At 38.5% G+C, this 25,937-nt stretch overlaps 1 protein-coding gene and 1 non-coding gene across 2 annotated transcripts; both read right to left on the bottom strand.

Annotated features, from left to right (window-relative positions):
• Positions 1 to 49: 49 nt before the first annotated feature.
• Positions 50 to 24,918, bottom strand: CALB1 (calbindin 1). The gene is made up of 11 exons (XM_004697481.2): positions 24,728 to 24,918; positions 24,168 to 24,244; positions 20,198 to 20,272; positions 8,306 to 8,389; positions 8,137 to 8,193; positions 4,887 to 4,964; positions 2,483 to 2,538; positions 2,338 to 2,377; positions 2,164 to 2,217; positions 1,300 to 1,371; positions 50 to 969 (listed from the first exon to the last, which is right to left on the bottom strand). Exons 1-11 carry the CDS (start codon positions 24,804 to 24,806, stop codon positions 856 to 858), a joined length of 786 nt encoding a protein of 261 aa, XP_004697538.1. The 5' UTR covers positions 24,807 to 24,918; the 3' UTR covers positions 50 to 855.
• LOC115868979 lies at positions 14,347 to 14,480 on the bottom strand. Its single transcript, XR_004045912.1, has one exon. It is a non-coding gene; the product is annotated as a small nucleolar RNA SNORA42/SNORA80 family (small nucleolar RNA).
• Positions 24,919 to 25,937: the final 1,019 nt, after the last annotated feature.

Genomic DNA, 25,937 nt, shown 5'->3' with positions numbered 1-25,937 from the left:
AGTTCTACGAAGAAAAAAGCCCAGGAAGTATGCAAACTAGACACCAGGATACTCAGTATATGAAATTTAATCGAGATTACACAGAATATAATGTAAAAACAGCAGTTTACTAGAATAATTATAATCTGCAACACGTGAAAACAGTTTAGAAAGTGGATTAAGGTCTTACCTTCTGAAGTAGGCTTACTGGAAGTACAGCTATAGAATCAAGTTTTAAGTATCAAGCCTGATACTGCCTTTTTTGATCATCAAATCAACTTGAACCAATAGCTTGGTATAAATTCAAGCAGTAATCACGGCATTGATTAGTGAACTAAATCTTTTCCAATGAGACTGTTAAGTTTATAGAGCCACATGAAATATATTTCTTGATAGTAATATTTTGGTAAATATTTTAGATTAAAAGCACATTCCTCCTCAACGCTGGAAACATTGCTTACACATATCTCCTGGGACAGTCCTCAGATTGGCCGAAATAAGAATGCTTGGCCTGTTGCATGTAACTCTTCACTAACAAATGTGCATTTATACACCAGAGACTAGAATGTGAGAGATTAATCCCAGTAGGAATTTTTGGGAACTGTAATTTTGAAAACAAGACTATCTTAGATAATTATTTTTTAAATTGGGTATATTGACTGGCCTAAGCATCAACATTCTCCTTGAACAATCAGAGTTACAAAAACTGTACATTACAAACAGTATAGAAACAAGCAGAAAAGACAGTGCCTACATCCTGAATAATTACCTATGCAAATAAATTTACAGATATAAAAGAAAATACAGCCTACTCCCTTACAGTGTGCAGTTATTCTTTAGATACAGTGTATCGCTAGTAGACGGTGGTCACTCGGGCTAGTTGTCACCAGCACAGAGAATAAGAGCAAGGTCTGTTCGGTACAGCTTCCCTCCATCCGACAAAGCCATTATACTCTTCTTGTATGTTGGAATATTATTGATATCTAGCTCCTGTATAGACAGAGACAGCATTGTAATCCAGTCAAATATGGAATTCAATTAATCACTGTCAGTGGTAAAATGTGGGGTGAAAACTGCTTATTACATCAACCCATTAAGAAAAGCTGGATTAAATTCTTATTCAAATATGGAATAATCATAAGACTGTTTTAAAATCTATTTATGACAGTTAAGCTGAATTAGGCTGTCGCAAATTGAGTTAAGAATTGGACCCGACTCCTCCTTGCCTGATCGTTCAATACATCTCTAAGAGCGATATTGCAGTTAATTCTGGAGAGGCTGCAGAATTCGCTTAAAAAAGTGTGAGCGGAACCAAGTTACCTGCTTATTCTTTTCACACAGATCCTTCAGTAAGGCATCAAGTTCATTTTCATCTATGTATCCGTTTCCGTCCTGGAGGCAGACAGGGTCAGAGAAATAAAACACACAATCAACTCCATCTACCATAATGGAGCACGACATAAAATGGAAATCATTGAAATCCTCAGGAAACATCCCCACAGACTATTTAGCAGACTCTTTAAACTCCTGGGATTTTAAAATTCCTATGTTGTTCGTGGTCTAGTTGATTCTGTTAGCGCCCCGCTGCTCCACCGGATTTTCAAGGGGGTAATTTTTTAGAAGCCGATCCCAAGCCTGTTTTCCCGAGGTGCCGCTGGGTAGCTGCAAACGGCCAACTTTTCAGCCAGTTGAGTCCTTCACTGCCTGGGACGTCAGAATTTTTAACTGCCCCCAAATTCCAAAATAGCTACGAAGTGCCTGTCATTCAACCCTTAGATTTTTTAAACACCTTGACTTGTTCTATGTACTTTCACAGCTCACCTTTGACTCTGTGTTCACAGTACCGCCTTTTTTTGAGGTCAATCATCACAAATGTGTGTCCATATGTCAAGTACTATGATCTCTTGTTTACAAATGAAGAACGTGAAGTTCAGAGGAGTTTGGTATCTTATTCAAAATCTAACAAACAGCAGATCAGTTGTGGTGGGGAATTTGAGTCAAGGTATGTCTAATTGGGACCATACCATGAAACATTTTGGAATGAGTTAGTAAGGAATGCATTCGTTTGTTGTGTCATTTCAGTATCTATCTTTAGTTTACTTGGAGTTGGTGAGAGATTTTTCCTTAGTGGAAATTTCCCAAATTCTTCTAAAGATTCACGTGGTAGGTAAGAACAACTTGTACCTGATCATATAACTCGAATGCCTTATTGAACTCTTTCCCACACATTTTGATGCCCTAAAAGAGAGAAAAGGTTCAAATGCTATTATTATAGTTCGTGCGAGTCTCTTGGTAAATCTACCGCATTCTGAATTCTCAAGAAACATACAGCATTATGGCAGAGAAAAAGTTAAATACCTGAAATTTAAGAAGAAAATTCTCTTGTACTGGTAGTAACCTTTTGAAAGAAAAACATTGAAGTAATACATTAGTTTTTATGGGGTCTTTCCCCACCCCCAAGGTCAGCTTACTATAATAATATTTGCATGGTTTCTAAACTCACCTCGCCATCTCAGTTAATTCCAGCTTCCCATCATTATTTGAATCAAATAATTTCAGCTGAAAGACAGAAATCATTATTCTAGCCGTTGAAGAATGATTATCAAATATGTATATAGACAACATTCTAGAAACTAGAATATACTATTAACTCCCAATATGTAACTTGAGTCAATTGCCAATGTTCATCACAATAATACAGAATAGTAAAATAAAGTGGCCCTCATCAGTTCTCTCGACGATCATCATTTTTTTGGAAGTGTGGGTGTGTGTGGGTGAGAGAGAGGGGTTGGGGGAGAAGGAAGGAAGGAGTCTGACAGTATGTGGTATCCCTAGAATCTCTCCAAAATGGTATGAAAATAAATAAATGTATATATCTTCCCTCCTTTACAAAATAAGAGACCCAAGAGAAAGGGGTGTAGATAACTCCTTGGTGAAGAGAACTTTTGAACAAGTTTGAACGAATTTGTTTTCCATCAGGTACTAGAGACTCAGTAATGCCCCTGTTAGACTTACTATGCATCACTCAATCACACTCAGACACGACACTGTAAAAGTCAGACTTGAGAGACAGTGTCACAATTTGAGAAAGTTATATAACGTTTCCTATGTTATATGTAAGTACTGCATCTAAGATATACAATATAGTCTAAATTTGAATATTAAATGTGTGAAATAAATTTTGTTTTAATGAAAGGCTTAATGTTTTAACAAGAGGGTTGATGTTTTAATGAAAGGATAGTGATCATGGTTATGCTGAAAACAGGTTTGGGAATGTTTCTTTTGGAAGAAAAGGCAAAGCATTCTATGGTATGATTTCTAGGTAGGCAGCTTTTTCAGGACTCTATATCAGCACACTTTATTGTTCATTGAACATAGTTCTAATATTGTCACACTCTTTTCCAAGGTACTACACAAGTAGATCACAGTTTAGTGCCCTTGGGGAAATATTTCCCCAATACATATTTAAATTTTAATTAGTTTTTGATTAACTTCTTCCTGAATTTGAACTGGTTTATGACATTTAATCAGATATGCTAGGCCAATCCAACAGGGGCTAAACTCCCATCTGAGTGGTTTTTAAAAGCCTACTTCAAATTTCTACCTGGAAAGGAGTCTTTACTTTAAATAGATAACCCATAAAAGTGGAACAAAACAGAAAATTGATAAATGTAGGTTACTGTCCCTTATCTAAAAGTTACTCAGAGTTTAGATCTAGCTGTACATTACAACAGAAAGCCACCTGTATACTAACACTATGATAAATAGTAAGGTAATGAGGAATTAAAAGTGGCATTTCTTTAGAGGGGGACAGTTCTGCATTATAATGAAAACTATTGTCTAGTGAATAAGACAACAATAACATTCTAGAGACTCGCCACTCCCATAAAGATTCAGTTCTACTCCATCCTTTAGAGTCGGCATGAATTAGAATAAACTCCATAGCAGTGAGTTTGACTTGTTCATTCTGTTTTTTAAGTGTTATTTTCTTTTTCTCTAAGTAAAAGTAAGCAAAAAAGCTGAAAATAAACCTCATTTACATAAAACAGAATCAAATTCTTTTATAAGATTGTTTCTCCAGGTAACTGAAAAGTTTAACCCCTTCATTGATCTACTATAACAGGAGCTTTTATGATAGATATGTTTTATTTATAATAGATAGGTTTTATTGGCTTATTTATTTAAATTCATAGTGTAAGAATTCACTGTACCTTCATAGTATTTAAGGTATGTATAAATCCATGTAGCCATTTGTGTTATTTAAAGCCTTGCCTTAATTCCAAAATATAAGTAATTAAAGTGATGCCAAAATAGGGGCCAATGAATTGAGTTTGGGGAAGGACTTTTTCTTGGTAGCCCCAATCCTGTAATGAATCAAAATGAGCAAACTTCACTATTTGAAATGAATTAGCTTCGAGGATAATGGGTTATTTCATATAGAATACCCTTAGTTTATTTTTACTACTTGCTATGTAAACAGGCTGGGTATATTTGGATTTCCATACTCGTAACTCCAGCTCACTGAATGCAGTGGCTAGAAAGTTGGTTAGCTCTGATACAATCTATGATATCCTAAGCCATGATGAAATGGGTCCAGAACTTCCATGATAAATGAATTTTAGAGATATAATTACAATGACTTTTTAAGAAACACACGTCTCTTGATAAAAATTTCCTAGCTCCAGGAGAAAGAAATGTTCGTGTGTGGAACCTTAGAGCCAATGCCTGCAGCCCTCAGCATCACATTTATCCGTGATAATCATCCTTACGTATTTCACTTTTCATCTGAACCAATGCAACACCACAACAGAACTTATTTACGCCATGCTGGGTAGCCATAGGAATCAAGAAGAACACAGTCATACGTCAAAATCTCTTGGCTACAGTCTTTTCAAGGCCAGTCTTACCATTAGGTCTGTATACTCGGCTAATTTTGTATCATCCACAGTTTTGTTTGCTTTTTCTAGCAAGTCCTTTAGAAAGTTCTGTTAAGGCAAAGAACATTCAGGTAAATGCCATTAACAATGCGCAATCTGCTTCCATTTCAGCATGCCTTGAAATGGAACACCCCAGGGAAGCAAGGGAAGTTTCTTTTTGAGGAGAAAGGGTGAAGAAAGGGTGTTAGAACTGGGACTAAGAGAGGTCGGGTCCTGTCGGCATCCCCGCTGTGGAACCACTATAGAAAGGTACGACATTTACCTTTCCCTGCGACTTGATCCTTCAAAGTCTGTGCGGTAAAGCATTGTATGATTTCAGTTAAAGGAGTATTTAAGTGAGTGCTGTGTAGAAGTCTGAATAAACCCTTTTCAGATCAATCCGCTCAAAGGATGCATTTCTACAGAAAGGCATCTTCATGTGAAATACAAACCTCTTCCTTCGATATGTCATTTGTGAAAAAGCGTACCAGTGAATCAGATGAAGGCTAGATCGAATTTCACATGTATTCTCCACCTTCGCAAGCAGTATTTCCACATCCGTGGATAACCTTAGTTTACACGAGGGCTATCTGGTTAGCTTTAAAGTCAATGAGTGCTAATCGCCCGTCAGAATGCTTCTGCACATTTTAAGTGGAAATGGCTGGTCCGAGATGATGTCACTGAATCCTTGAAGGATATGTGAATCATATTAAAATAGAGATTAATGTGGGAAGAATGAAAAAAGATGATTATTAGTTTGACAGTTGGAGTGAAGAAATGGATTTCATTTTTTTAACAGAAATAAATCAAATAAGAGCTATTCAAAGGCTTACCACATAAATGACAGTGTGAGTACTTAAACTTATAATAGTCTTTGGTTTCTCTAGTGATGTTCATTTGAAATGCCCTTATTGTTCAGAAAATGAATTAATGCAATTATGGAAAAACAGCCGATACAGTGCCTGGATATTATTGAAGAATTGGGTTTCTTTGGTTCTGCAGTAATTTAAATTCTCCTCTCCTGTCTCAAATGTATCAGTTCTCTTGAGTTGAATCGACTTCACTCTTTTTAATGAAGAAGACATTTTCCCTAGTTTGATAAAAATACTTCCACTTCAAACATTCCACTTCAAATCCAGAGTGAAACATGGAAAATTCAAAGGAAGCTGCTGGAGGAGAATTGTATTTTTGAGCTTTATGAAGCTTTTGTCAGAGATTAATTGGGTCAAAAAGCCTCATCAGAGGCTAGAATGGTGGTCACAAAAATAGTCTGGCAGAACCTTGGGACTCAGATTCAAAGGTGTATCTGCGAGGAAGAGATGTTTTACTCTGTTGCACATCTTAAATTTAGCTTGCTTGAAAGATCCATTAAAAAAGAATGCCAACTTTAAAGTTCTCTAGGGAGGAGGTCTTCTATTTAGAATCTCTTTCTGGGAATAAAATTTAGCACAAAGAAGGAGCCCTTTAGAGTACTTTGAGGTCAGTATAGGAAATGAGCTCAGGTGGTTATTTTGAACTTGAAACTGTTGTTTTTAATTTTTATTTGTTAGATAAACTGTTGTGGCAATGGAATAGAAACACGATAGCCTGACTGTCACCTTGTAGACTCTCCGTTGCTGAGCCACAAGCGCATTGTAAATGGTGCTGCTTTGAGTGATTTCGTATTTAGAATGCTTACACTTTAAAGAAGGCTGCGGCCCAGTGTGCTTTAGCAATTTTGTTAATGGTGCAATGGGCCTAGTTCCATCTCTAAAATTTTATACAACACAAACCATGTTGAATTATAACCAGGAAATGATGTTTGATACCTCTATTTCCATCCGTAACAGCCAAAAAGCCCAAAAGGTGCTCTTGAACTGAAGCTTGACAGCAGGTGGTGTTGTGGGAAACCCCACAACGAGGAGCATGTTGGGTGTCCTACATCCCAATCTAGGCTTTTCCTGGGCGGTCATTCGATCTTCAACAGTGGTCTGTCTCACTAAACGTCCGTCTCTCTTTATAATGGGTCTGTTAATACTTGTTGGCAAGGTTTGTTGGTGAAGGTTCAATTTTAAAAACATCTCAAGTCATGAGTACGCTGCCAGTGACAGTCAGCGCTCAGTAAACGTTCACTCTGAAGACAGATGGAGAAACCTCGAATGGATCTGAGTTGATGAATGAATACCGATTTGACATCTTTGTAAAAACCAGTATGCGTCTTATTTCTGCCTGGCCTCCAGTAAATAATTGAACTATTTTGTTAGATATTTAGATTTCAAAGATGACAAGATACTTAGTGTATAATGAATTTCAGTATTTTCCCTTGTCTTTTCATTCCCTTAAAAATACATTTTTTTAAAGAAATTGGGCGAAGCAGATCAGTTTTCCACCCAACGGTTCTTACACATTTTGTTGCATGTCAACGATTTCAGTCCCCTCACTGTAACATCACTTTTTACATTTCCCTACTGTTTCCTGTTTCGGTTTCTCCTTCTAGCCTATCCCTTCTGAACTTTGTCATTGACTTGTGGAAATGCTGCCCCTTGAGTCTGAAATCACTGTTTTTCTCAAAGGGTATGCCCAACATTGGTGTTACTGTTTCCTTTATAGACCTAACTATTGCTTAAAAAGGGAGCCAAATCTAGAGTTCATTTCCAGATCTAAAGGCGAGTCTACTAGTCTCTTTCTGAACAGATAGAGGTTTTTTATGATTTTGAGATTTCCTTCAGAGTTTTCTCCTGCTTTTCTCAGAACCCTTTAATGTGACCCCTTCCAGAGCAGTTGGAAGTGGGAAGCAGGTGCCGTCGTGTTCTGGTCTCAGGGTTGTAAAGACTGATGCTTGGGTGGTCTGTTAGTCTATTGGACTAGTTTTTTCCTTGCACCTTAGATTTCTTTCCTCTTCTATGGAGGTGTTTGATTTATAGATTATAATTCCATTTTTCAAAGCAAAGGGCTGCCTCATGAGGCTGAATATAACAGTTATATCTGTGCGCTGATACATCCATCTCAGAGAACAATTTGTATTCACCAGGGAGAATGCTAATTTCTTGCACTGCTGAACAGAACTTCAAGAAGTACTTGACGTCTCTTTTTTGATCTAGTAATTCATTAATGATATGTAAGAGTGGGTGAAAATATGCCATTGCTCAACATTAGTTTCTTTTGTGGGAGGTTTTTAAAAAAGATATGAAGCCCTTAGCAGTTCATAATTGTATTTGAAAAAACAAACAGGAGAACTTAGAGCAAGTTTTTCTTTGCTTACCTTAAGTTCCTCGGTTTCTATGAAGCCACTGTGATCAGTATCATACTTTCTCCATGTCTGTAAGCCATTTTTAATAAGGAAAACCAACAGATTAGAAAAATCCCAGCCATTTTCATACTTTGAGCAGCTTTCTGAGGACCTCATTCAATGATAGCTTGCTTTCTCATACCTTCATGAATTCCTCGCAAGACTTCAGCTGCTGGCATCGGAAGAGCAGCAGGAAGTTTTCTTCTGTGGGTAATACATGAGCCAACTGGAAGAGATTTAAGAAGAGAGAGGTCATTGTCAAGAGCTCCCAAGTGAATCTCTGTAACAGGTATCACTTGCTGCTTAGTTAGTCTTCCGTATTTTCTCTAGGAGCAGGTTCACTTCCCAGAGAGCTCTAGACTCATGGCCATCAAGTCAGCTGGGACCATTGTGGTGCCACAGATAGGGGGGAACTGCCCTTGTGGGTTTCCAAGGCCGTAACTTCACGGGCGTACGAAGCCTCATCCTTCTCTGGCAGAGTGGCTGGAAGTTTCAAACTGTTGACCTAGGTTAGCAGCCCAGTGTGTACTCACTGGGAGAGGAAAAACATCAGAGTCCACTTTCTTTTTCTGGTACTTTGTTCTTAGAAAGTGACATCATATTTTGAATGCATGCATGCCACTGGTGCTTGGTTCTCCCCTCAGTGTGACGGCAGTGGCAGGGATGCTGCCTAGGGCCCGTCGGATCCCTCACAGTCTGCTCACAGAGAAGCTGGCTTGAACCCTTCAACTGTTCACTGTCACCAATGAGGTCTCCCTTCAGGACAGCACACTTAAGAGTCATACATTTCATGTATGATGGGATCAGACTATGACAAATGGGGAGGGAGGGGAAAGGAAGAAAAGTGTGCATTTCCAGGCCCTGAAGATGCAAGGGAGCATCAAGCAAAGCCAACTGTAAAGCCGTGGGAAGAAAGGTAGAGATGACAATTCACAATAAACAGTGGGAATTCAACATGAATAGGAGCAAAACAGTTCTCAGAGTTGGCTTCTTCTAAAAGTCTATCTGCAGTCTGAACCCAGGGCGTGGAGTTATTTCTGATCGCTACTTTCCAGGCTCTATGACATTTCCCTTTAGATCTCATTTCATAACGTCAATGAGCCTTTTTTTTTTTTTTTTTTAGAAAAATGGCTCTAGATCCCATTTTGAGACTAATATAATCTATCTATTGCAGTGTTGGGAGGTAGGGAGCTGGATTGATGGCCCCACATCAGACATGGACTCTATTTCTGGCTCAGCAGCTAATTAGCTGTAATCCCCATCAACTCCCTCAGTCATTTCTGGATTTCAGTTCCCTCATCATGAAAATAAAGAGTTGAAATAGAAACCAATGATTCTGAACTGTACTGAGTTCAAAGTTCCTTTGGGAATCTCTTGAAAGTAATATATCTTCCTCATTAAAGTATTTGTGTAATACTGTATGGCATTTTATTTCCAGGTATTGATAAGTCCTATGAAGTTCCAGACTGGAACCTGGTCCTTGGATTTTAGGATAAGAATCTATAGTTTTGCTCAACCTTAAACTCAGTTCAGGTTCTAAACATTCTATAAACTTATAGGAAAAGCTTAATTTTTTTGAGGGAATAAGGTAGGAATTTTATCCATTAGTGTCTATTAAAAACATTTAAGACTTAAAAGAAAACACATCAATCTCCCTTATATGCAAGCAGTCTTATCTTCCATATGCCCTAGTAGAATGGTTTTTTACTTATTTTGCTTTTACATCTTTGAAACCATGTCTTAAATTAGAACCATTCAACTGTAGGCAGTCCATGTGGGGGTGAGTCTACGTAAGGGGCCTAACATCTTATTAGGATGTTTCATATGATGCATTCAGAAAGCATTTTCTTATTTATTTTGAAATAAATGTCATCATTGTGTATAGATGATAATATATCCAAAAGGAGAAAATAGAAAATTAGAACTTGGCAGCAAAAAATTTTTTGGTAATCAGCCTTTTATCTTTAAACAGGTTTGTGTATATGTGTGTGTGTATACAAATGTGTTACCTATGTTTCCTAAAGGAACCAGGGCACATTCCTGTGACTTTAGAATTCTTGGATCATAGATTACTATACCCCAATAATAATTTAATTCAATGTAATCCAGAGGCCAATATTTCTGATTGAAGAGTCTGAAGCCTCACTAGTTTGAGTAGTTGAATGACTAGTGGCTGACTTTGGTGGATTTTGCTCTTGTTCATTCTTAGTAAATCAAGTCACCAACACGCTTACTGGAGAGAATAATTGATGATTTGTTAATCTCTTCACTCTTGGTCTGCAGATAGCAGATTCGTTGGTGATTTTTACATGCCAATAACAAAAGCATAATAACAAAACATGCCAATAACAGCAACAACAACAACAACAACAACAACAAAAAAATACAAAAGCCCAGGTGTGATAAACTTTGTTTCCACTTGTTGAAAACAGGACTGCCTCATGCTGCAGGCGTAGGCTGCTAGAGGAAAGTAGCTGTGTAAACGGTTTACTTTCTTAAACTAACCAGGGATTCAAAAGCCATACCTGGGGAGCAGGTTGCTAAAGGTGAGGAAGGGAAGTAAAGGCAGGTCGGTGTGTGTGTTGGGACTGGAGAGGTCTTGATAGAGGGAGAAGTAACCATGCTCCTGACACTTTATAGAGCCCTGCCCTGTCTCGAGTAATATTTTCCACAAAGGGGCGTTTCTTTCAAAGGAGGAAATGAGGGAAGAACGAGTGAGTTGGAGGGAGGGTTCTTATGAAGAACAGAAAAAGAAGAAGAGGAACCAAGAATGAAGAAAAAGAAGGCACCATCTCAAAGAGGGTGAACTATATACAAGAAAAAGAGGATGAGGATGTGAAGAGCGGACGGACCAGTAGCACTGCATGGTGTGTGCCCATATCTGAGAGGGCTCTGTGCAGTGCTGAACATCTGATCAGGGTGGTGTCATAGGATACAGCGTTTGTGGTAGGAACCGGAAATATAGTCGTCAGATGCCAACTTAAGCTTTTGGAGAGGATCTCCCCATAGACTCTCAGTTTCAGGAGGACCGAGAATGTTCCTCGCTGGCACCCTTTGAATACCCAGCATGTTGCCCAGCAGAGTGTGAGCCTGACTTAAATGCTTGCACATTGGTTGGTACCTTTTCTTCATTAAAAATACCTACTTAGCACAATTTTTAATGAGTAATTTTTTACATTCTTCACTGTGTTTATATGGTTAATTTTTAATAACGAATGGGGGGATGTGAGCAAAAGAAAGTACCTTTTCCTTTAAAAAAACCCTACTTACTTAAATTTATTGAGTTAATGAAAACAGATAAAATAGGAAGTAATAAAAGGGTGAGCTAGTAAGAAATGGTCAAATGTAACATCCTGTGAATTTTAATCATCTTTGTTTCACAAATTAAAGTTTCTGTCACTCACAAGAAGCTCAGAGGTCCATGGAACAGACAAGTATAGAGATGGCAAAATTGCTCTTCATATCTAATGCCCCTGTTTGTTTCTTTGCCCATATCATTAGGGTGCCACCTGGTTTTAGTCTTACCAAAAAAATGAAACAAAAGAACACCCCCCCCAAAAAAAAAACCCCAAACCCTGAACTGCTAATTATATCCTGCAACATATTCAGTTTGCAGTGATTTCATTCGACTGTTAATGTTAAAATGAACACAGCACTATCCTGCTTCAAAGATATTATTTAGTGAAAAAAAAGATTATAAAATGACTAAAGAATTTAAACACGAGAAACAATGAACATGTATGGATAGGATGCAGCTATATTGAACATAAAGAAGCATCTATTTTAAGGTGTCACATGTGCTTGTCCTATGTTATATGTAGCTCTGTCCACTGCCAAAGAGCTTTTGTAGTCAGGTTTAAGTACAATTACTTTGTTCTCAGATTTTGCTCAGTCACTGCTGTTTTTCTCTGGGCTCTCACTGCCGTTGAGTCAATTCTGAGTCTGCTGGGTACGGTAGCAATGCCCCTGTGAGTTTCCGAGGCTGCAAATCTTATGAGAGCAGAAATCCTGTCTTTCTCCCATAGAATGGCTGGTGGACTCAAACTGCTGACCTCCAGTTAGCAGCCCCACATAGAATCCACTATTCAACCATGGTTCTTGACTACTGTTGCTGCAAGTATCCAAATGCTACCTGACCCAAGCTTATTAGTGATTTCATAATTCTTGGGCTGCATTTCTGCTTTTTCATAAACTCTCCCAGCTTTTTGATTGGTTGGAGAAGAGAGAAAAGAATTCCATGGGATAGATACAGGTAGGTCTGATCATAAGGAGATTCCTTCCCAGTTTCACATATGAGAACTGGTTGAATGTCACTGGGATCCAGGATAGGTAATCTGTAGAGACAGTAACTGGATTAATGGTTTCTTAAGGTATGGCAGAGAAGGTTTGAAGGGAATTGGGAGCTACTAATGATGAGTACAAGATTGATAAAAAATGTTCTAAAATGTATTGTGATGATAATTTTATAATCTTTCTTCATGTGATTGAACTATTGAATTGTATGATGTGTGAATTTTATGTCAATGGAACTGTTGGGGAGAGTAAAGGAAAACCAAAACTTCTTCATACTTTGTTGTCCCTCTACTAATCTATGACACTATTTGAGGATGAAGTCATGTATTTTATTTACTGTCACTTTTCTCAAAAGCAAGACAGCAAACTCATTGCCCTCAGGCATTTCTGACTTATCGTGACCCTATAGGACAGGGCAGATACTGTCTTGGAAACTCTGTGTGTTTCCAAGACTGTCACTCTTCATAGGAGTAGAAAGCCTCATTCTTCTCCTTTGGAGTGGCTAGTGGTTTTGGACTGCTGAACTTGTCGTTAGCAACCCACCATGTAACCCACTTATGCCACGAGGGCTCTTTTTCTTTGCCTAACATCTGTAAATATTTCACTGAAACAACAAATAAAGACAATTGACCATTTATCCAACTCAACATAGGCTCCAAAGTCATGGAAACAGGGTTTTTAAAGAGCTACCAGACAGCCTATGGACACGGGAACCTGTGTAAGGCAGAAACCTATCAGACAAGAAGAGTTCCTTTATTTTCCACTAAAATAGGCATTAGCAAAGTGGTTAAATTGTACGTTGTCAAAGGTAGGAAACTTGAGAGGCCAGAAAAAATAAGGCAATCCCATTGCGTTCCAGTTCTCACAAGTTTCGCTGTGATTCAAATAACATATTACCCACAGAGGGGGGTGAACACTGTTACATGCCACCCAGAGCACCCTTCTGGTGCTGGGTGTGTTGCTCGCAGGCAGCCCTCAGCTGTCAGTCCTCTTTGGGAATTGTCTGCTCTGAAGAGAGTTTTATGCTGCAACAATAACGGATGCACATGGGACTGTAAAGGCCTTCTTGCACAAAACCTGAAGCATTTCTGAAGGGTGATCCCAGCTGCAGAGCTCACTGAAGGACCAGTTGAGGCCTCTGTTCAGGCTGTGTTACCATAACCCTTTGCCTTATCCTGTACCCTGCCTTTTCCCTCCCTTCGCTCCACAGGTATTGATTCCAAGAACCCAAACCAACCAAACAAACCTGTGGCCATCAAGCCAATTTCAATTGATAGCGACGCTGTAGGACAGAACAGACATGTCCCATAGGGTTACCAAGGCTGTAATCATTCAGAAGCAGACTGCCACATCTTTATCCACCATGAGTTGCTTGTGGGTTTGAACTGCCAACCATTCAGTTAGTAGATGAGCACCTTAAGCACTGCACCACCAGAGCTACTTATCACGGAGGAACACTTCCTAATAAATCTCTTTGTGCTAATCTTCAACTCAGAATCTGCTTCCCAGGAACTGATGACAGGGAATTTAACATCTTTCTTCTAATCTTATTCATAACATGAATCCCTTGTCTCGGTTTTGAAATAGGTTGAAATTCACCTGAGATTCAGAACTACAAGGCATACTGCTGGATACTGGGAATTCACAGTCATTGCTAATATGAACCTTACAGGGAAGCAGATGGGTAAACACACAGTTTCAAAGATAAAACAATGAACAAGCTAAGTCCTAGGTTCAAGGAGCATGTGCAGGAAGAGTAACATAACTGGAGACATAGATGACAAGGGTAGGTACCTCAAAGTGGACGTGACTATCCTTAAGTCTTCCAGGCAGTCTGGTATGCATAAACCTCTTTCAACATATTTTAGGAGATCATTCACTTTTTTTTTTCACTGTGCAACCCACTTCAGTGCCCGATGCCCGTGGGACAAAGCCAGGTAATAGTTTGGGGTTACAGTTCGCTCTGGCATGGGACACTCTGAGAAGCCCATGGGGTCGGGCCTGCCATCAATCCAAACCCATCCATGAGATCATTCACTTTTTAAAAAATTTAGAAACGAGAGACATTTTTTATCTACCCTGTGAAAATGTGAGTTCAGGAGATGTGCTGCTGTCGTGTGCTGTCAAGTTGATTCGGCCCCATCGTGGCTTTCCCTCGCAGAGAAGAATGGCTCGCAGGGTCTCCTGGGCTGTAATAATTAGGGCAGCAGATCGCCCCGTCCTTCCTGTGCAGTTAGGGTAGGTTCAAGCTGCTGATCTTTCAGTTATTTAGAAGGCAAAGAATCTTCATATAAATTTAGTTCTAATTGAATTTAATGTGAATTTGACACTATAAAAGTGGCTAAATATCTTGACATTCTACAGAATAGTACATATTTTCAGTATGTTACTGAAAAACAAAGGATAGCAACTATGTACAGGTGTTGTTTGTTTGTAGTGTGCCTGGGTTCATTTGTCTTCCTGGCTGTGCTATCTCGTTTACTCTCCATGCTCATAACAACACTGAGAAGTTAATCTAGTGTCATCCCTGTTCACTGCTGATGAAACAGAGGCTCCAGGAGGCTAAATGGACTCTTATCACATAGCTGATGGCTTGAGTCAGAGTTGAAGTAAATCATCCTGTCTTTCATGTTTTTGGGTCCTTCATCGCTTACCCTCATCACCCTCTATTAAAATCTTCCATCAGAAAAGTTTCTCCAATAAATAATTTAAAATCCCTCGCCAGAGCAAAGTCTTTAAACAGATATCCCTGTCAGACATTTCCCCAAGTTCTGAAGTGGAAAGTAGTTCACAGGGGAAAATTACACTCACCCTGGCTAAACTCATAGCCTCAAACACAATGTAGAAGAAAAGGGGAAAAGGCTAGAGAAGTGCTTGCTTCCCTGGGAGGGCTGTTACAGTTTAGGGTTAAAATAGCTTTTAGATCTATTTTTTCTCCCCAGTGGAAGCACTGACCTGCCAATCTGAACAATGAGGCTGAGTGAGAGGATGGCACGTGCCCACACATTACTGAAAGCATCGGGAGGAAAGCTCTCAGGTTTGACACCCAGCTAAGGGAACTAGCTATACAAATGTGAGCACCAGGGAAGAAAAATCTGCTAAATCATTCCATTTTCATCTTTACTTGTTTTATTTAGCTTTCTCTGCAACAGAGTATAAGCCTGAATGCATTTAGATCCTTTTTTGACTGTTACAGTGGTTGTTAAATTATCTTGGAATTTTAGCCGTCCTAGTTTGTGCTCGTACATTTTTTTTTCTTTTTAGGTTCATTAATCCTGGGTTTCATATACGAAAAAAAGAAAAAAAAATACATCTTCAAGAAGGTGACGCCAAATGACCTATCCCCTTCTGGGATGCACCTTGATATGTACAAACAAAAACTAAACCAAACAATACAAACCAAAAATACTGAACATTTTGGAAACCAGATCAGGTCCAGCATGCATCATCGAAGGGATCTGCTGACAAAGTTTTTACTGTTCAACTCAAATTTATGTCTTTGATCATCTATATTCAACTCTTGAATACATTCTGTTTAGTAACCACTTTCCTCTTATCCCTCAATTGTGGACAGAGGAGACCACCGGAAGCTATTTCCTATGTAGTTCCCACAGATGGGTCTTGGGCTCCCACAGTCATCCATTGCCTTCTGCAAACCAGATTCTCACACTTAAGGCTTTGCGACTAATCCTTCCATGTTGGATTATTAACACTCTATTACAGAACTGTGTCTGTGAAATTTAAAATCACTTTAAAGACACAAAATTACAAAGAAATCACATCTGCTCATTATCCTCCCTCTTTTACCTTTTGAGATGGTATGATGCTGGAAAATGTCAGTCAACTTCATTCGGCCAGAACTTGAACATTGACCGTGTTATGGAGTGCGGCAGGTGTGTGTGTGTGTTCAAAAACTAAGTGGAAACATTGAAGGAGAGAATAATGAAATTCTTCTTCAAATTTTTGAAGCCCTTTTATATTTTCCAATCTTTGGAGCAGCATTTCAATTAGAACCATATTGTTCGATCAGAAAAGCGGGCTGTACGCTCCTCATTTGCCTACTTTCACTGGATTTGGATTGAGTCCATGAGCACCAGTACTAAAGGGGCCTAGCCTACAGGCAGATCCAACTTCTCTGTTCCCTTTGAACACCAAAGTGATGGTGGGTTTGACATGAGAAATCAGATCATTACAAATCTTGGAAAGCAGGAAGCTTTCTGTTCTTTCATACTTGATTGGGGGTGTGCCATCTACAGAGACTCTCTTCGAAAGTGCCCCAATATCAGGTTGGAAGGAGCAAGGATGAATTCCCTTTACTGCAACTGCCTAGTGGCACTTGGTGGCACAGAACAATTTCAGGCCCTTTCTCCTCTCCCCATCTTCATTTTCTCCATCTGTTCTGTAATGTAATTTTTTTCTCCAATACTTTTCAGAACGTTTCTTACCTCCTTTCACTCCTGTTTCAACACCCTCGTTCTCCTCTGTCCTACAGGGTTGCTGTGAGTCAGCAGTGACTGGATTGCTGTGGATTTCTGGAGGACTGGTTAGACCGAATCATCATGTATCTGAACTACTGCTGTGGTACCCCTGCTCTCCAGCAGATAACTGAGGTTAATGAAAAGAACTCTGTAATCAGACACGCATTTAGGTTTCTAGTTGGCCACACTTTGTTAGTGGACCTGGAACAAATCATTCAATCTTTCTGAGTTACAATGTCTTCCTCTTTAAAAGATGACCTTTTGGGGAATTCTTCTTATGGGCACTGCTTAGCAAAGCATTTCATGCCCCAGAACACTGAACCTTTCGTATCAATTTTCCTGCGTCTCAAGTCACTCTCTCCAAACTCTTTCTGATTCTGCTCATCTAAAAAGTCCTTCCCAGATTATGTCTCAAATGTTTTGGCTGAATCACTTCTACATACTCTGTGCATCTTTTTTTGGAACCAGACTAAAACCCTTGCCATACATAATTGATCAACCCAAGCTTGAATTTTTTGTTGCTGTTGTTGAATGCAGAAAATGCTCACCTTATATCTCATGGAAAAGATCGAAAGGGTATTTTAGAGGAAACTGGCTGGGTTCTGACCGTATTATTATTCTTTGTTTCTGACCTCAGGTTTCCTGAGGTTCCTTGCCGGTAACATAGATACTCATCTTATATTTAGTATTTTTTGATTGTTGTAAGGATCAAACGAGATATTGTATTTTGGAAGCACTTAATAAATTATATCTCATACAAGAATAAACTATTTTTTAAAATAGTAAGTAATAAAGCCCCTTAATTCTTCATTGCAACCTGTATTAACTCGTTCTCTTTCTCCTGCTCCCCATCTTTCCTCACCTAGAAAACCTCTTTCCTCTGGCAATCTCCCCCCCTCAAACCTCTGGAGAAGTTTCTTTCATCAAGTGTTCAAAGCAAGGAATTTGTTAAGCAACCACTGGCTTCTCATTCAAATGAGATCTGAAATCATTTTCTGAATGATTATACAGTCATGAACTATCAAATTATATTAAATATAGTAAAACCTGGGTTCAAAACAGATTTATCTAGCTTGTCCTTTAAGAATGTGCAATCCATGTGAATTGAATTCATCATGCCCTTTACATTACCTCACAACCAAATTTTTTTCTGGAGAAATTAACTAGAATAAATAACTGAGTTCATTATACCCCTCCAAGTTGAAATACATTAAATGTAGGGTGACAACCACCTTCCTCAACTATTAGGAAGTACTCAAAACTCCTAATCCATAATTTCACTGATTTTAGAATAATCATGTTGAATAATTAGATTGATTTCATGTCATTTATGTCCATTTTTAACATTATTTTCTTATCCTTGATGATATCATCTTCTGATTAGTTAGCTTCTATGTTAATTTTATAAGTCCCATTACCATTAATTTACCTATTTATATAGTAATGAGATGCCATAGGAAAAGGGGAAAGTGTATACTCCAGGGAAGAAATTTAATTACAAGGATAATAATAGTATGTCCTTCCTTAACTCTCTTTGTCGTAGCTGCTTAAAAATAAGCATCACCAGTGTCTTATAAGATTGATTATATTAAAACCAGGTTAGTTCTTTGAATCAAAGGTATATTGTGACTGAATGTTGTAGACAGCCAGAAAATTTCATGAGCTGTGTATACCAAGAACACTCTTTTAAGAGCATACTTATGATTGCGATATGGCACCTTAAAAACATGACCCTATTAACTTTTCTGGACACAGCTTTCCTTCACTGTCTCTAGTAGGTTATAGGAAGTAGTTGAAATGCCCCTGTTTTCAAAAGGATATGTAAACACCAATGCTTGCACAAGTCTGAGAGCACCCCGTTGGAGAAATGATGCGTGCTCTAGGTTTTGTTTCCTGGATTTAGACTTCCTGTATGAAGTCATCCTCCATAGAGAGAGTTCATGTTGAAAGGTCAGATAAGACATCCATGGTTTTCACTTTTTATTTATCTATCTATATATGTATATTTTAATCATTTTATTAGGGGCTCATACAACTCTTATCACAATCCATACACACATCAATTGTGTAAAGCGCATTTGTACATTCATTGCCCTCGTCATTCTCAAAACTTTTCCTCTCCACTTAGGCCCCCGGCATTAGGTCCTCATTTTCCCCTCCCTCCCAAGCAAAAGGAAGAAAAAGAAATTTCTTGGTGCCCATACGGAATACTCTTGAGGGTATGTACGGGGTAGGCATGCCCAGGCCAAGGGTCACCCCGTTCACTGTGCCCCCGTGCGTTTTCACTTTTTAAGACTTAAAAGAATTCTGTGCCTGGTCGAACAACTGAACTCACTGCCTCGAGTCCATTCCAACTCACAGTGGCCCGAAAGGACAGACGAGAACTCCTCCTGGGGGTTTCTGAGACTGCAACTCTTCACAGGAGTAGAAAGCCTCGCCTTTCTTCTGAGGAGTGGCTGGTGGGCTTGACCTGCCTACCTTGTGGTTAGCAGCCCAATGTGTAACCACTACTATGCCACCAGGCTTCTTTCTGTGCCTATTACAGTGAAACATTCACTCACTTTAGTTAAGGCCTTATGGTTTTAATAAGGCCAACTGTCAGTCAAAAGTAGAGCATTTGAAACTAGGCTTTTTGCCATGACATCATCACAGGAACTGCATATGTCTTTATAGAACATTCCATAGAACAATTCATCATGTACTTGGTTGGGGTTCTATTAACACAAGGCTGGGCAATTCAAGGGCATAAACACTTATCCAGAATTTGGGGACTCGGGCTTCTCACTGCACCTGTGCCCGCCAACAGTTGCATGACCAGAAGCAAACCTTTTTATTTCTCCGGGTCTCATTTTCTAATGTACTAAATTTAGACTGTGGGTTGGCAAATTCTTCAAAACCCACTGCCAAGCAGTGGGTTCCGATGGCTAGTGAGCCTCTCCTTTGCTTTCCATTGTGACTCCCTCTCTCCAGCTCTCTGATAGTCGAACTGCTCTGTGGGTTCGCAAACTGCTAATCATCCCAGACGCAGAAAGCCTCGTCTTTCTCCTGTTGAACGCTGCCCTCTGCTCAACTCCTTCCCCGCCAGGGCTTTTTTATTTTGAGTCACTTTTAATTTTATTCTTCTGAACAGAAGATAATACATTACTCAGGAAAAGTAAGCCTCTCAGGATGGGCCTTGGCATATCATAGCTGTTCTGAATACAACTACAAAACAAGGCTTTTTTGTTAAAATTGTATTTCAGAAAAATTCATAAATCTCTTACCTCTACAATTCCTATTTTTCCATCATCTCTTTGCCCATACTGATCCACAAAAGTCTTCATTTCAGGTGATAACTCCTAAAATGATGTAAAAACAATGAAGATGCTTGTAAAAACAAAAACAACTATGCTTGTGGTCATGTTTCTAACACATTGCAAAAAGATCTAGCACTGGGACCATTTAGAATTACACACACTTAATGAGCTACTCTCATGAAAATTCAGGACATAACTGATACACGATATTTATGATTTCAAGCGAAAACATTATAATGATGATTCTTATTTTTAATCAACCCCTCTTACTTATCTTCTATTACTTGTTTTGACAATGTGCTGTTTTTTTTGAAAATGTAGTTAGAATCATTCTATTCATAACCTTTAGTGAATTTAAATATAATGATCACTGTCAATGAACTTTAAAGATTGTGTTCTTCACTAACTGTGCTTTTACATTGCTACACTATCTTCTATGATATTTTCTTCTTCTACCCTCTACAATAATATTTCAATAGTGAAAGGTAACAATCAATGACTTCTGTTTGGACAGGTGAAAAATGTAAATGTGGAAGAGTGACTGTCAGCAAAAACTATTTTTAGAATCAAAGTGGCATTAATTAAGTAAGCTAGAAAATCATATGAGAAAGATATGTCAGATAACGACTCGATCAATTTGCGCTTTGATCAGATACAGACAAAAGAAATGGGTTTGTTTTATGTTGCGGATTATGCGTGCTTAAGATCTTTGCTACCAGTGGTAACTCAGGGAGTTTTCCAGTTTTTGCCTGGTTTCTATTTTGATGTTCTCTCTCCCTTGCATTTAATACAGCAAGACCTGGTTAAGATTGACCAAATTAATACTTTCTTTTGGCTTGTTTTTTAATCCCTTCGATTGCTTATATAAGCTCTTCACATACTGACAGTTTAGAGAGCTATGAATTCTAAACTACTGATATGAACATAGAACTAATATTCAGGAAGTTGAGTATTTACCCATGAGTCTCCAACATAGCCCATTTAAAATAGCCCTGTTGCATTAGCTGAAGCCTATTTAAAATAGGTCAGTTCTTACCAGTGCCCTATTCTGTGTCCTTGGGACAGTAAATTAAGGTCTCAGTGTTCATCATTACTAAGAAGGTGATATTATCTATCACACAGACATACACTAGGGAAAGATAGATTAATATAATAATTTAAGGACTATGTTGAATCTAAAAGTCATTAGTACTAGTACTATGAAATCTGTTTTGATCCAATGTAAATGCCTTTAGGATAATTAAGGTAACAGGGTAACAAAACAATTTAATTATATGGTAGCCTTTTGTAAAAACCTCATTTACTCTTGATAAATTGCAATTTGCATGTATTATATTTTATTACTGGAACAATTGTAATACATTAATTAAAACAATTCTTACGAGCAATAGTGAGACTACCAGTTTCTAGTGTTTTATACATCCCTTAAAGTAACAGAAAACCAAGCATTTATTCTGAAATCTGGAAGAAGGTGTAATATAAGCAAATAGACTCCACATTTAGTTTATGAACTCTCTGGGTCATAATTATAACTAGATCTATGTTTCAAACAGTGTAAGAATATAATGATAATAGTAATAAATAAAGTTTTATAAAAATGAATACAAATTTAAAGACGAAACCAAATGTTTAGTGTAAAAGGGTAGTCTTTGAAAATCTACTGGTTGTATTTCATTAACATTATATTCACTTACATGAGGGAGGTTCACAAAATTCATGGAAAGATGGAATTCAAAGATAATGGAATTTTTCTACAAAGGTTTTCAAGCCCTCTCATATTTAATATTTTTGACATTTCATATTTTGAATATTAAAAGCTGAGCATTTTTCCATTGATAAAGTGAGGTATGCTATCATATAGCAAGGAATGTTGAGAACCCTGGTTTCTAGATTCAGCCTTTATGGTAAAGGAAATGCAAATACAGGTTAAATACAATGGAGTTGATAGTGAAAAATGTCTGTTGCATGAAACGTTTGATCCATATATTGGTTTAAATTTTAACTATGCAGAACTTATGCAAAATCAAAACAAGTCATCAGAAAATCAGGTTTGAACCAACTTGATATAATTCTTTAACTGTGCCTGTTTCGTATGAAGGATTATAATTTAATAGTCGGAGCTTCAACGGTCTTACCGTTTGAGGCTTGGCTGGTGAAAACAGGGAGCTCTGAATTCTTTAACTGCCCCCCCCACCCCCCCTCCCGGAAAAAAATCTCCCACATACAGACATTATGTACAGAAAGTCATACATACTAAAACTAGAGAAGAAGCAATTTCAGAAATTTTTTTTAAGTATTTAAATTTCTATGATAAAATAAATCTCAATTAAAACTATTAATTTCTTTGAAAACTTATTTTAAAATTGTTTTTTAAAAAGAAATTATTTAGCACCTTGAAGTATATTTACTGTTTGTCATTCTAAATTTTGTGGAAAATGAGATTTTTTTTCACCAAGATACTTTAACCAGGTATTTAAATGAGGAAGAGAATTGCTTTTTTCTTAGTCCAAGATACATAGAAATACAATGATATTGAACAAATTTACTTATATAGTACATATGGTAGGAAAGAATGTGGAGAGTAAAAAATAGAACACAAATATTTTCTATTTTATTTGCTATCACTAGATTATATTTCTAGAGTTATATAACATTAAATCTGGATAAAACAATCCCTAGAGAACTCTCAGTTTTAAATCAATTTTGTGAATGATTTTACCAACTGATAGTTTAATAATGCATTATAGTACATTCACAGCCCTTTGAGATTCCTTTAACTATGCTGTGCAGAGATGTGTATCACACAATATTCAATTTAGAAAAACAAAAGGTAATCCTATTACCCAGTTGTATACATATAAAACTCAGAGCTAAAGGTGATGATCTATTAAACAGTCTTCTGGGTGCATGTATTTTCCTTTCAATGTAAAGTCTCTAACTATAGTCAGAAAGGCTGAAGGCCAATAATAGTGAAGTAGCCCGTAGGCGACAGTGGCTTCTGAAAGGCACTGTTACATAAACCTCAGTAGATAGTGGGCTTTTTTTTTTAACCTATTTTCCTCTATACAACTTTTTTTGCCTACATTTAAAGCTGATCTTATTTTATTTTAACTCGGACCACCTTTTGTTTTTCTTCACAGGTAAATACAAACCCAGAGGAAGCTATTCATAATTAATGGTAGTCACTTTTTTACTTAATTAATGGTTTATTTGTTTAACTATTAGTTTAAATCACACATTAAGCTTATATTGCTCCTCAGTAGAGTATCACGATGCTTAAAAAATATATGAACATATGAAGCTTTTACTTTTATTATCTCTAACTTTTGGATTTCTGTTCCCACAGAAACGAAGACCTCTTCTTGGTAAATTCGTCGCCATTGCTATGTTGTAAGCTGTCTAATTTGTTTCGTGAGGAGGATCACGGAGAGGACATTTGCTCATCTTTTCACCATCCCAGCCATCATAATTGACGAGAGGACCGAGCACCATGTCTGCAGCTCTGTTTCCTGACCACCAAGGGGCAGAAATGTACCTCCACCCCCTCGCTTCTCATACAGTACACGTTAAGTTAAAAATTACCTAACAAACTCCGTGGTACAAGAGGTGATGATCTGCGAAAGGATTTCACACACCCACCCTTTCCTTTTAAGAGCTATTTAAGAAAGTACAAGTATAGAAATACATCTTTTAAAAGCTCCGGTTTCAGACTGTAAGGCATTTCCCTTTAGGAAATCTCTCTCTCTCCCCCTCTTCCCCTACTACCAATTTAGAAGGACGCTCTTGCTTTCAGATGGCAGTCAATAGAAGTTTACGTTCACCAAGAACCACTTGACTTTGCAGGCACTTTAGAAAAGCAGAAGGATGTTTGTTATTTTACGGTGGAAGGTATTATTATTATTATTATTATTTTCCTCCTTCCCAAACTCGAACCTACCAATCCAGCCTTCTTCCGTGCCTGCTGGAGCTCCAGGATCAAGTTCTGTAGCTCCTTCCCTTCCAGATAACCACTCCCTGCAAAGACAAAGGCAGCCAGGTTGCAAGCATCTTCAGAGTTTCCTCCCTGTGCGCTTTCCAGGATAACTATTTTTCCGGAGACTCGGAACTATTTTCTCACGCCTCGACATTGCTACAAGTCGCAATGAACGTTCCCTTCCCCGGCTGGAGAACTTTGGCTACCTTGAAGGCAAAGAGGGATGTTGGGGTTCTGAAGGCAGCCATGGAAACTTTGAGGGACCAGACCCTCCGGTGCTGACTCTGGCGTCCCCCACCCCCACCCCACTCCCCTTCTCTGCCTCCCGCTTACTGTTACCATTTCTAGAGACAAAAGTTAAGGTTTTTCGGATTACACAGAAGCCATGTAAACTTTCAGGCGGGTACCCAACGAGATAAGACTGGGGGAAGGGAGGAAGAAATGAAGGGGGGGGGAAAGAAAAAGGGCTCGGGAAAGAGGGACAGGGGAGGAAACGGATCTTAAATATTTAAAAAGATAATCACCGTCAGCGTCGAAATGCAGCCAGATCTCGAAAAACTGTGAGGCTGAGATCAGGGGTGATTGCAGGTGGGATTCTGCCATTGTACAGCGGGCGTGCGCCTGCGAGTGAGTGTGCGCGAGTGTGAAGGAGGAGTTGAGCGTGGGTGAGGCTGGGCGGCCGGGCGCTGTCCTCGGTGCTGCTCAGCTCAGGCTTTCCTCCGGAGTTCTCTCTCCACACCCGACACCCAGTTCTCAGTATTTATCCTGAAGGCACCAAGCCGGGCCACGCCTCCTCCTGCCTCTCATCCCTCATTCCCCGCCTCTTGCTTGCACTAGCCTTCTCCCCCTCTCTTCCAGTGTTTTCCATTTCTCTAGGAAAGCTAGTTGGAACAGGAGTTTGGGAATGCAGGAAGCAGCAGGTGGTGTGAGACCCTTTGCCCAAAGGCGAGGTGCTGAAAACAGTTGCTTTCCCCTCAAATACTCTTCGTCAGGAAATAGGTCGTTTTCTTTTCCATTCTTAAATATTATAGCCAAATCGCATCTATGGAAAGGTTTTGGATGGCAGATGGAAGAGAAAAAGCTCATGAGGAGGAGAAAGAACCCTGTATATCAGTGATGACCATATGTGCCTGTGTGTCTATGTGCGGAGAAAGAGCGTCAGGCGTCTGGGATACTTGAACCAAGTTAGAAGAACACCTGGCAAGGGTTCAGTTAATTTGATTAACGTAGACAATGAATTTGTTGATATTAATAACTATCTATTTTGTGCTTGTGAATGTCATCATGTGGGTGTTCCTTAAATTGGTTTATATGAATTAATCTTGCCAACACGAGAAAGCAGGATTATGATCTATTTTGTTTTGTTTTAGTTCGACAGAGAATTATAATTGGAAGATGACAGAATTAAATGATAAAACCTTAAGATGTTAGAAAAAGAAGTAATCTTAGACATACTATAATTTATCACTATCATTTAGGAAGAATGAGTAAACAAAGAGAAACTAAGGATTTGGCCCAAGTTCACCCTGGGTGAATTGGTGACCCAGCCAATGCCCCATTCTATGGCCTTAACACACACATCTCATTACTTATCCTTTTTTGTGCCAAGTAATCTCTTCGGGGGAAAATTTCAGAAACTGGCCATCACCAGCAGATTTGGTACATTATGTGTTTTTATATAATGCATGATATATTTAAAATTATTTATTATTTACATGGGAGAAAGAGGAAGCT

The sequence above is a fragment of the Echinops telfairi genome, unplaced genomic scaffold (assembly GCF_000313985.2).
Source record: "Echinops telfairi isolate 266 unplaced genomic scaffold, ASM31398v2 ScPeMD7_1;HRSCAF=3_0, whole genome shotgun sequence".
Lineage (NCBI taxonomy): Eukaryota > Metazoa > Chordata > Mammalia > Afrosoricida > Tenrecidae > Echinops > Echinops telfairi.
The sequence above is the reverse complement of the archived record's forward strand: the minus strand, read 5'-3'. Positions and strand labels throughout refer to the sequence as shown.

Excerpts from the sequence above, each read along its gene's own strand:
- CALB1 (XM_004697481.2), bottom strand. The coding sequence starts at position 24,806 with ATGGCAGAATCCCACCTGCAATCACCCCTGATCTCAGCCTCACAGTTT. Across the intron at positions 8,194-8,305 it reads CTTGCGAGGAATTCATGAAG|ACATGGAGAAAGTATGATAC; the intron begins GTATGAGAAAGC and ends AATGGCTTACAG. Across the intron at positions 2,539-4,886 it reads CCGAGTATACAGACCTAATG|CTGAAATTATTTGATTCAAA; the intron begins GTAAGACTGGCC and ends TCTGTCTTTCAG.